An 11,690-nucleotide genomic window follows, 5' to 3' on the forward strand; every position below is an offset into this window, starting at 1 on the left:
TTGTCCAGAACTCTTCTCTCACTCTTCTAGCACGATCTTGTGTTGGCGCATACACACACATAATCGCCCACATTTGTATTCCAACTTTCAACTTTACCCACACAATCCTTGACCCAAGTGATCCATACTGTCTTATGCTCCTCTTCCATCTTTTAATCACAACTATACATACTCCTTCCTTTGCCCTCTCATTCTCACCTACTCCTGCACATATACCCCATCCATACTCCCATTCTCTCACACTTTCTCCTCTCCATTTTGTTTCAGTTATTCCACATACATCCACTTTCGCACCCTCAAGCACCTGGACAATCTCTCTTTCACCTCATCATTCGCTCCCCTTACATTCCAAGTTCCAATTACCATGTCCTTTGTCCGGTCCTTGGTCGTCATCGTCTGGTCAATCTTTGTCCGAGGCTTGTTGTTTGTTTTTTTAGTTATTTGTTTTCCGGGGAGGGGCACTAACCCTCCGCCAACCCTTTTAGTCGCCTTTTACGACAAGCACGATAATTCTTGCACTCACTTAGCTCACCGTTATATTTGTACAGGGGCACAATCAGGGCCTTTTTCCACTCTGCTGGCACAGTTTCACTCATCCATGTCTTCTTACAAATCTCCAACAAGCACTTCATTCCACACTCAATCATCTCTGCATACACCTCATCAACCTCATCTGCTTTCCCATTTTTCAGCCGCTTCATGGCGTTCTTCACCTGTGCGAGTGTCACGTTTCCTGGTACTGCATTCCATCTCTGCACACTCCCAAAACCAATCATGTCTACAGCCGCTCTGCTCTCTCTATTCCCATTCACCAGGCTTTCTAAATATTCTTTCCATTTGGTCCTTGCTTCATCCCCATATATATATATATATATATATATATAGATATATATATATATATATATATATATATGTATGTATGTATGTATGTATGTATGAGTATTAGTAGGCGTTACTTTGTGTAATATAATTTCACCAACGTTGCTGCAAAAAAAATATATAAATAAACAAATAAAAAAAGATTGCCAAACTAATGACATTATAATCTACGATGGCAGACAGGACTGTGAGTTTCACACACACTCGATGTGTTAATGTTACAGGAAGGCTGCAAATACCGCAGGATGGCTAAATATCTCTTTTATCCTATGATGCTGGAGAGGGATGCCTTCATGTGGTGGTACCGATGTAACTTGACAGGTCCAATGCCCGGTTATACAAACGCCACTTACTCTTCTCCCTATCCTCTGAAAGCAAGATGTTGGACTGTAGGAGACTGACAGCTTTAGCCTACAGTTCACCGAGTCACCCTGGAGTCACAACAGCTTCTATGGTAAGTTTGTCCTGTCAATTCTGTATACTCTGTTGTGACTGTAAATACGATTTGTTTCTGACGTGTATGGAAATGCAATAGCCGAAGATTATTATGACTTCACGACCACCACGTTGCGTTCAGAAGTAACTCGACATTTCTTATTCAGAATGCAACGACTTACTCTTATATTTTATTTTATTTTATTTATTTTATTTTTTGTTTTTTCAGATGACTAATGTTCAGTATGTTTTGACCACTAACTACACACTGCACTTTCCTTTTGGCTTTAGGAAACTAGTGTACCCGCACCGCTACGATGTTCCATGTACTTATACTCTTCTCAGATTAAACATTTTCTGCATGTAGTATCCCACTCCCCTTGCATCTCACACTGGCGGGATGCATACTGACTTATATACTCATTTGTTTCCCAGCTACTCTCTCTCTCTCTCTCTCTCTCTCTCTCTCTCTCTCTGATCTAGCCAGACGCTCACACAGGCAGGCTCTCGTCTTCATCTCGTCCCTTGCATCCTATCTCCATTACCGTAACCAACAAAACGCAGCATATAAATGACTCTTTCTTTGCCCTTCCCGTTTGGCTGAAGAGACCACTACCTGAGCTCAAACACCAGGTAGGCTGTTTGTGGCCGGATCTCTGACAATGTAGCCGTTTGTCTATAGATACACAGATAGATAGATAGATACTGATGGAATGATATGTGGATTAACTGATAGACTGATGGAGGGAAAGACAGATATATAAATGGATAGGTACGCAGACAAATAGATAAACACAGGCAAATAGAGATAGACAGATAGATAAGTAGATGGATGGATGTATGGATGGATGATTAGATAGATAGATAGATTACTAAGGATTTCAGGGGCAGTGTCCAACTGTTTTTTTTAAATAACGTCTCAACGAAGCGTCGGACAAGGATTTAACTTTGGCAGTGCATGTTTGAGACCCCGACCTAATTTGTAAAATTATGCTTTTGTACCAAATGTGTATGATTAAGGCATTTATAAGAGTAAATGTAGGGTAAACGTAGCTAAAATCGTCAGAGGCATGTAGCGAGGCTAGCTTCGGTCACGATACAAGCCCAGCCCACAATTCGGAACGTGACGTCGGTGTGACGTAGTAGTAATCACCGACGCAAGTGGCATTTCTATCTTTCTACCCCCCCCCACATACTGTACTTTCTCTCTCTCTCTCTCTCTCTCTCTCTCTCACACACACACACACACACACACACACACACACACACACACACACACACACACACACCGAAGTAATATTTCACCCCTACTACAGATTCAGTATGGTCCTTTTATGAGAAGAATGTTTGAGAAAAAAAAGGTTTACTCGAAGGAAATTACTTATCATTTACATGGACAATACGGCCATTGCTACATGCTCGGTGCATGAAACATAGAGCAGTGGTTTATTAAACTTGTTCATTGTGAACGCCCACTATCATCTTTAAAAGAATATATTTTTTTACAATAAAATAAAAGTGAAAAGTAGTATTTTTAATGTGATTGATTGGCATGATTTAAAAGGAAATATATTAAATTTCTAATACGGCTTGAGTACCCGGCTGGAAATCACCCAAACCCCAGGTTATAAATCAGTGACAGAGACATGCATTATAGTAGTCGGCGATAAGAGGTGGAGACATCAAAGGTATACAATGATGTAAATAACATGCTCAGCACAACCTTTATTCATCATCACTATCGAGGCTGAGGTCTTCTATGTCTTCGTCATCGCTGGCATAAAGACAGAACTGCCACTTGCGTCGGTGATTACTACTACGTCACACCGACGTCACATTCCGAATTGTGGGCGGGGCTTGTATCGTGACCGAAGCTAGCCTCGCTACATGCCTCTGACGATTTTAGCTAAGTTTACCCTACATTTACTCTTATAAATGCCTTAATCATACACATTTGGTACAAAAGCCTAATTTTACAAATTAGGTCGGGGTCTCAAACATGCACTGCCAAAGTTATATCCTTGTCCGACGCTTTGTTGAGACGTTATTTAAAAAAAACAGTTGGACACTGCCCCTGAAATCCTTAGTTGATATACTGATCGATAAATGGATAGATAAACAGAGGAACAGATAGCCATAGATAGATAAACAGACAGATAAGGAGATAAGTAGATGGATGGATGAAGGAATGGAGATGGAAAGCTAGATAGACTGACGTGTAGATAGATAGACTGCTTGATAAACTGATTGATTGATAAATGGACAGATAAAGAGGAAGATAGACAGCAAGTTAGGAAGATAAGAGAGATAGGTAGGTAGGTAGGTAGGGAAACAGAAAGACAGACAGACAAACAGACAGACAGACGAACAGATTTGTGCTAATACAATCTATGTGGTGATATCATTGACTCTAGGTTCCTCTCTTTGCTGTGTGGTGTTAGTAAATGGAATTGTCTTGTGCATGAGGAAGAGTAGGTCACCCCCTTGTGTATTTTTCTCTGTGTTTAGCAATATTGCATAGATCGTGCACTGTGTAGCGTCTTTCCTGTTTGTGTTTGTTGTGTTTGTAGATTCTGGTGCTGTTTTTGTGTTTGTAGATTCTGGTGCTGTTTTTGTGTTTGTAGAGTCTCGTGTTGTTTTTGTGTTTGTAGATTCACGTGTTGTTTTTGTGTCTGTAGATTCACGTGTTGTTTTTGTGTTTGTAGATTTTCGTGTTTTTGTGTTTGTAGATTCTGGTGTTGTTTTTGTGTTTGTAGATTCTGGTGTTGTTTTTGTGTTTGTAGATTCTGGTGTTGTTTTTGTGTTTGTAGATTCTCGTGTTATTTCTGTGTCGATGTTGTGTGTTGCGTTTGTGGATAAAGTTATTCTCTAGTCTTTTTGTAAATTGTGATGTTATATATTTATAAGATCCGTAATGTGTGTGTGTGTGTGTGTGTGGTGTGTATGTGTGTGGTGTGTATGTGTGTGTGTGTGTGTGTGTGTGTGTATGCTGAGGACTGGTGCAACTCAGGTGTAACCACTCTTAGCAGCGGTTTCACTTGACTGACTAATGTGTGTGTGCAGTGAATTTTACGTGTTATTCACGTGCATGTACAGTATATGGGCCAGAATTCGTTCCAATGTCGCCTGCAGGGAGAAGGAAGAGGACATGGCAGGCTGGAGTATATGCAAACCCTCAGAGAAGAAAAAATTAACTTGTGTGTCTCCAAAAGGGCGGCTTTGTGCTGAGATTGTAACAAACCATCGTCCTTTCGGGTGACTGGGAGTAAGTTGAAGGTGTTTGCATCGCTGGAAGTATGTCACACAGGTGTATTGGTGCCATCGCGTGAAGGCGTCCCTCTCCATCACCAATTGCACATATACACGGGAATAAGTGCTTGAATTAAAAATAGAGAGTGAAATAAAAGATAAGGGAAAGGGAAATGAAATTGCGAGAGGGAAGTGCTGGTAAAAATGAGGATGAAAAGTGTCAATGTAAAAGTATGCAGGACGGGAAAAGAAAGAAAATCGGGAATTTTTGTAAAAGTAAAATTTTGGACCAGGGAGTAGTGCCGGGTGGATTCTGATTTCACGGGGAGAGAGAGAGAGAGAGAGAGAGAGAGAGAGAGAGAGAGAGAGACGAAAAATAAAGTCGTGGAAGGGAAAGAGAAAAATAGTCAGGAATGATAAAAAGCGATACAGAAGAAAAGGAAAAAGAGGGATAAAGAAACTAGAACGTGATAATGACCGGGTTAATGTGAGTATATATTCCCACGAGAGATCTGTGTTGTACTGGAAGAAGGATCGCTGGCCTTCGATTGTAAGAAGTTTGTTTTGTATTGGTTGACCCCTTAGTCCGATGACCAATTTTGTATTTTATTCTCCTTTCTGCAGACAGTTTTACTCAGCTGAAGGAAAAATTACAGCCTTCATTTTCCTGTCTCACACCATAGATCTCCTCAAAGCTACAGGAAATCATCTAGAAGTAGCTAGACAGAGAACAGCAAGACAGCCCTGGAGACAACAGTGCACGGAGCATATTATTACCGTCGTCCCTCTTACTCGGAGAACCACAGATGACAGAAGGTTTCAACAGAATTCACCTCAGTTTGTCAGTATTTTTCGTACCACACATTTCCCTGGAAGGCGCTGAAGGGCAAAGATCATAAAATTAGCAGAGATATTCCAGTGCTGTGTCCCAAGTCAAGGCTGCGGTAAAGTGAGGGGCGAACCGTTCACATGAGCCGGTGTCGTGGGATTTTGGTCTCGCCCGTTAATTTAGTTCCAAGTAAACAAACCTAATGCTGTTTCGACCCCTTATGATTCGGATACTCGCAGGGAGGAACTATCTCTTGAAAGGTTAACCTAAAATTTGTCGCCTTTTCTCCCTGATTACTACATTAATATGGACTACAACACCAGACTTAGGTGGAACTCCTGTCGCGGACTGATATTCTACCGAAGACCATGCTTGGGCACAGGGACACATTAGGCGCATAAACTCTATTTTTTAGATATTTTCGTTTTATAAGATAATTCCCAGCCTGTTTTTCTGCATTTCAGTCGAACTGTGTGCTAATCTATTTTTTCTCTAGGTGGTATCCGAATAATGCGAGGTCGAAACATCACGAGTTTTGTTTACCTGGTATTATAATAACGGGGGGAACCAAAATACCAGGGGCCGGATGCACTAACGCGGGAGACCGGTGCTGCCTGCTGTACCGAGCAGACGTGCTTCTCTCCTAGGTGCCCGGAGTGATTATCAGTTAAAGTGTGTAGCTCTTCCTCGGCAGCTAGTGCTTCCTCTTGCTGTGAGGTGGAGTATGACCCAGCCTATTTCAATGGATACTGTGGTGTCGGCCATGGATGTAGCGGAGGCAGACCCTTCCAGGCCACCGGGAGAGCGCCCCATAGGCGAGGCTGCCCCGGAGGAGGATAAGGTGACTTCTGGCAAGTCCCTTAGGGTGTCATCACCACCCACAGCTGCATCGCAGATTGTCCTGGGTGAGGATGCGGCTGCACGACAGAGTGCCGAAGGTGCCGGTGAGTCAGTGCCAGCAGCAGCTGTTACCAGAGTGGTCCCTAGTAGGGGTGAGCCAACACCATCCACTGCTGTCAATATGGGTGTCCAGGATGCGGGTGAGTCTGGATTGGCCTGTTATATCATTAGGTCTGTGCAGGGGTCCAGGATTTTTAACAATCCCCGGCGGCTGTCTGACGCCATCAACTCATCCCCCTTTGCCAAGTATTGTGTAGAGGGTGGTACTAAACCACTGGGTGATGGGTCTTCCCTCTCTCTTCATCTCCGCCATTGTGATCTGGCAAAGCTGACCAACCCAATGGAGACCCTGACTACCTTCGGTGAGTGGGAGGTCACGTGCCGCAGGGCCCGGTCCTCTGGTGATGCAGCAGCCCTCAGCTATGGGAAGATTGGGCCAATCTCCCTGGATGTTGATATAGAGGATTTGGTAGACGGCCTCTGGCCCTTTGACAACGAGTCGTCTGTCTTATTAGAGGCTTCTAGGATCCCTGTACGTTTTCCTGCCCCAGATGCTCCTCGGTTTTCCCAGTGGGTGCGCCTGGTGTATCGGGGCCCTCTCCCATCCAAGGTGCTGTATGGATACATTTACTACAATGTAGGTATGTATATTCCTGCTTTGTTGCATTGCTATAACTGCCTTCAGTATGGACACACGCGGATCACATGCCGCAACAAGACCAGGTGCTCGATGTGCAGTGGATACCACCCTTTCAGACCCAGTGAGGGGAAGCCCTGTGACCGCAGCCCCAGGTGCTACATGTGTGGTGGAGATCACAGGGTGGTGTCTAAGCTCTGCCCTGTATATCAGAAGGCCTTCAAGATCCATGAAGAACTCCGCCAGGGTGTGACACTGGCCCAGGAGGTCAATAGACGGTTGCGTGCTCTCCAGCCCTTGGTCCGTCCCCCTTCAGCATTGCCCAAGTCGTCTCCCAAGGTCTCTCAGGTGAGGAAGGGTGTGAGTTTTGCAGACAGTGTTGTTGGCTGCAACCGCTTCGCTGTGCTGGAGGACTTGAGTGATGAGGACTGTTCCCGCCAGGATGTATCGTCAGTGGAGGTGTTGACCAACCCTGCCTCCCCTGCTGCTGTTGTAATCCATGAGGCCCGTCCTTCACGTCCGGGCCGCCTCCACCCCCGTGCCGCTCACCGCCCCCCACCTAGTGCTCCTTCTGGACCGGATGCGGTCCTTGCTGAGGGTGTCGGGGATGTTCCTGCCCTGCCCAGCTCTCCTGACCCACGTCTACGACAGTGTGATCGACCTACAGCCCCTTCAATGCGTGCCCATCGAGTGCGAGTATCTGACCCCGCCTCCAGCAATTGTTCACCCTCCTCGGACTGCCCTCCTCCCTCTGGACCTGGCCAAGGCTCTTTTGATCTTGTCTCTGAGGCCCTGCAACTTTATCGCCACGGACTACCATTCCTTGACATCTGCTCCCGCCTCTGGCCCAAGGTATTGTCCTTACTCTTGTCCTATTCATGCCAGGCCTGAAACATCTCAGCATTATGTTTTGGAATGCAAGATCCCTTGTTCGGAAGTCACAGGATTTTAAAGTACTCTTACATGATTCGCAGCCTTGTGTTGTGGGGGTATGTGAGACCTGGCTGCACCCTCACCTGCAGCTCCAACTGGTTTTTTTTTTGACATACAGGTGTGACCGTCCTCAGGGAAGGGGCGGGGGCCTGTTGTTGGCAGTGCAGGAGGACACCCAGAGTGTGCGTCTCGCCCTCACCTCGTATCCTGGGGGACGATTGGAGGTCCTGGCTGTCAGGGTGGCCCTCACGGATGGCTGGGCTTCAACCCTCCTTTGTTACAACCCGTGCCAGGATGTGTCCAGAGAGGAGCTCCTCCACTACTTTGACCAGTTGCCAGCCCCTGCCTTCATCATGGGGGATTTCAACGCCCGTCACCACCACTGGGACCCCGCCTTGGCTGGAGCCCCCAGTGCCACAGGTTCCTCTCTCTTCCACGTGCTCCTTGAGTCTCACAGGTTCAGCCTTCTTACGCCTCCAGGTCTCCATACCCGGTTTGCTCCTCACAATGGACAGGCATCTGTACTGGATCTCGGTTTGGGTGATGCAGTATTCCATCATCCGATGGTCCATGTGGGGCTGTACATGGGCAGCAACCATCTTCCCGTATTTTGTGACTACCTGACATTGTCTCCAAGAATATCACGAGCAAGTCGTCCTCGCTGGCAGCTTCACGACGGTAGATGGACGGCCTTCCAGGAGGCAGTGTCTGCTAGCTTCCCTGGTCGTTGGGGCCTCTCGGCTGAGGATTTTTCACAGATGCTGGTGCAGGCTGGGCATAGGGTGTTCGGTCAGTCAGCCCGCCGTAGTATAGGCTGATCAGGGGTGCCATGGTGGTCGACTGCTTGTGCCTCGGCTGTGCAAGTCCGGCGCCAGGCCTGGCGTGCCTGGAGTCGTTACCCCACACGGGCCCTTGGGGATCGTTACCGACGCCTGGATGCAGTACATAAGCACACCATCAAGGTAGCCAGGCAGAAGGCATGGTCCTCTTTTTGTTCCAGCCTCTCCTTCTCCACCACATGCTCCCGCACCTGGAGGTTTTTGAAGGCCATGAAGGGTGGCCCGACAACATATTCATATCCCTTGTGTCGTGATGGAGCAGATCTCCTGGATGACCTCTCCAAGGCCGAGCTCTTGGCGTCCTTCTTTGCGTCACAGCTGGGTGTTCCTCCGACTTTACCTGCAGCTCCCGAGTTTATTTCTGCCATCCACAGGGGCGTCTCAACTCCCCCTGCCAGTGACCTCCATTGCCCGTTCAAGGCCATTGAACTCCGGGATGCCGTTGCTTCTCTACACCCGAGGAGGGCGGTTGGCCCTGACATGGTGGCTAATGACTTCCTCCTACATCTGCCGCCCAGCCTACACAGTCACTTGCTGTCAATTTACAACAACAGCTGGCAGACTGGCACATTCCCTGAGGTATGGAAGGAGTCAATGCTGCTGCCTTTCCCCAAGCCAGGCAGGGACCCCACCATCACGTCGTCTTATCGGCCCATCGTTCTTCTGTCCTGTGTGGGGAAGCTGCTAGAGAAACTGGTGGCTCGTCGACTCTCTTGGTGGCTGGAGTCCCGTGGCCTGCTCTCCAGGGTTCAGTGTGGTTTCCGGCCGGGCCAGGGAGCTTTGGACGTCCTATGTCAACTAGAACACATGGTACATGACACCTATAGACAGTGGCTCTACATGCTTGCCCTCTTTATAGATCTGAAGGGGGCCTTCGATTCAGCCCCACACGATGGCATTCTGTACTGCCTGTCGTGCCTGGGAGTCTTGGACCCACCCCTGGCTTGGATGTTGAATTATCTTGCTGGCCGCAGCTTTGTGGTGTCGGTGGGTGGGGCCTTGTCGGATCCCCATCCTGTTCATCGGGGGATTCCGCAAGGATCTGTGCTCAGCCCACTCTTATTCAACGTGTTGCTGTCCAGCCTGCCTCAGATCCGTAATGCTACTCTCCTGATTTACGCAGATGACGTCACCATCGTGTCCCAGAGTCCTTCCTTTGTGGAGGCGCAGCAGTTTCTGCAGTCAGCGGCATCCACTTTTTTGGCTTGGGCCAGGAACTGGGGCCTTGCCATCAATGCTAACAAGAGCGCAGTGATGCCCTTCATTCTACGCCACTTGCCATCATCTCCAGCAATTTCTCTGGACTCAACCTCAGTCCCTGTTGTTCGGGAGCATGTGCTGCTTGGTCTCCGGTCGGATGGGCCCATCCTCACTTGGCGCAGTCACATAGAATACTTACGGTTATCTTGTGCAAAACGACTTAACATCATGAAGAGTATTGCTGGATCCCGCTGGGGGGCAAGCAGGGACCTTTTGTTGGAGTACTATTGGTCCACCATCTTGGGGAAATCAACTATGGCTGTTCGGTATATGGCTCAGCATCTCCTACACAACTACAACGGCTGGACGCTATTCAGACGACCGCTCTCCGGATTGCGCTGGGTGCTTTCTGCTCCTCACCCACATTGTCTCTGCAGGCTGAGGCAGGTGTTCCCCCCCTCCACCATACCAGGATGAAGTTGACTTGTCGCCGCTACTTTACTATCCAGCGCTTGCCCGATGACCACCCACTCCCGGAGCTCTTTACGATGGCAGGGGTCTCGACATCTCATCCAACGTGGCCCACCAGGTCTCGACGGCCCCTCTTGGTGCGTGCTCCCCAAGCTTACCACACTCTGGGACTTCCTCCACCAGCTTGCTACCCTGTCCAATCAGTATCTCCTGTGCCCCCATGGAGGGACCTGTCCTCACCTGTGTCCTTAGACCTCCCAGAGCCCTTTTGTAAATCACGGGATGGCCACCTGGCCCCTTGCATTTTCCTGCAGATGGCTGGCTCCACCTATCTAGGGTTCATGGCTATCTTTACCGACGGCTCCCGCTCCTCCACCCCTGCAGCAACTGCAGCTGCCATCTTCATAGAGGACTACTCCATCTGCCAGACATGGCACTTAGGGGATGCCCATGATGTAATCACTGCTGAACTCTTCGCAGTCTTGAGGTCCCTGCGTTTTTTGATGTCTCATTCCTCTCCTCGGCCGGTGGTCATCTACACCGACTGCAGAGAGGCCCTTCATCTCATCGCTTCTTCTAAACCCTGCTCCATACGTCATCTGGTTTATGACATCCAGGATGACCTTGCTCAGCTGCTGCAGGGAGGCTGGAAGGTATGTCTGCAATGGATTCCCTCCCATGTGGGCATCAGGGGCAATGATGTGGTGGATGCAGCAGCTCGGATGGCCTTGACTTTTCCTGATGTGGAGCCCTACCCCTTGCCGGCCATTACTCACCTTCGCCTCTTAGCCACGAGGTGTAGTCAGGCATGGAATGCTGATCTCCACGCCTCCCTCCCCACAACAGCGCTGGGTTTATATTGCTCCGACTCATCAGACCAACCTTGGGTACGCTCTGTCTCCAGGATCCTGAACGTCGCTATCACCCACCTGCGTATTGGACATGTTGGACTGGCATCACATCCGCATCGGCTGTGACTGCACCCAGACCCCTACTGCCAGTGGTGTGTGAATCAAGAGGAAACTGTGGCCCACTTTCTGCTGCATTGCCCACGCTTCTACTCCATCCGCACCGCCCTGAGGGAGCGCCTTGCAACCTTTGGTATCCTGGACTTCACCCTCCCCATCCTTCTTGGTGGGGTGGGCCTAGATTGGCACCTACGCCACTCAGTTCTACGCGATGTTTGTGTCTTTCTCCGCAGATCAGGGCAACTTTGCCGCCTGTGATTAACCCCTTAACCGCGGGACGTCACTTTCATGACGCTTGGGAGCAAGGGATCATACCGTGGGGCGTCGCTTTTTTGATTCTGTGTTATTTT

The 11,690-nt window shown here is 48.5% G+C and overlaps 1 protein-coding gene across 1 annotated transcript; it reads left to right on the forward strand.

The window, feature by feature from the left end:
• The first annotated feature begins 10,374 nt into the window (after positions 1-10,374).
• Positions 10,375-11,349, forward strand: LOC145399567 (uncharacterized). The gene has a single exon (XM_080272156.1). It carries the CDS (start codon positions 10,375-10,377, stop codon positions 11,347-11,349), a length of 975 nt encoding a protein of 324 aa, XP_080128282.1.
• The last annotated feature ends 341 nt before the right edge of the window (positions 11,350-11,690 follow it).

The sequence above is a fragment of the Coenobita brevimanus genome, chromosome 6 (genome assembly GCF_032717465.1).
Source record: "Coenobita brevimanus isolate Jiangsu-jjx chromosome 6, ASM3271746v2, whole genome shotgun sequence".
Classification (NCBI taxonomy): domain Eukaryota; kingdom Metazoa; phylum Arthropoda; class Malacostraca; order Decapoda; family Coenobitidae; genus Coenobita; species Coenobita brevimanus.

Coding starts and splice junctions, on each gene's coding strand:
- LOC145399567 (XM_080272156.1), top strand. CDS start 10,375: ATGAAGTTGACTTGTCGCCGCTACTTTACTATCCAGCGCTTGCCCGAT.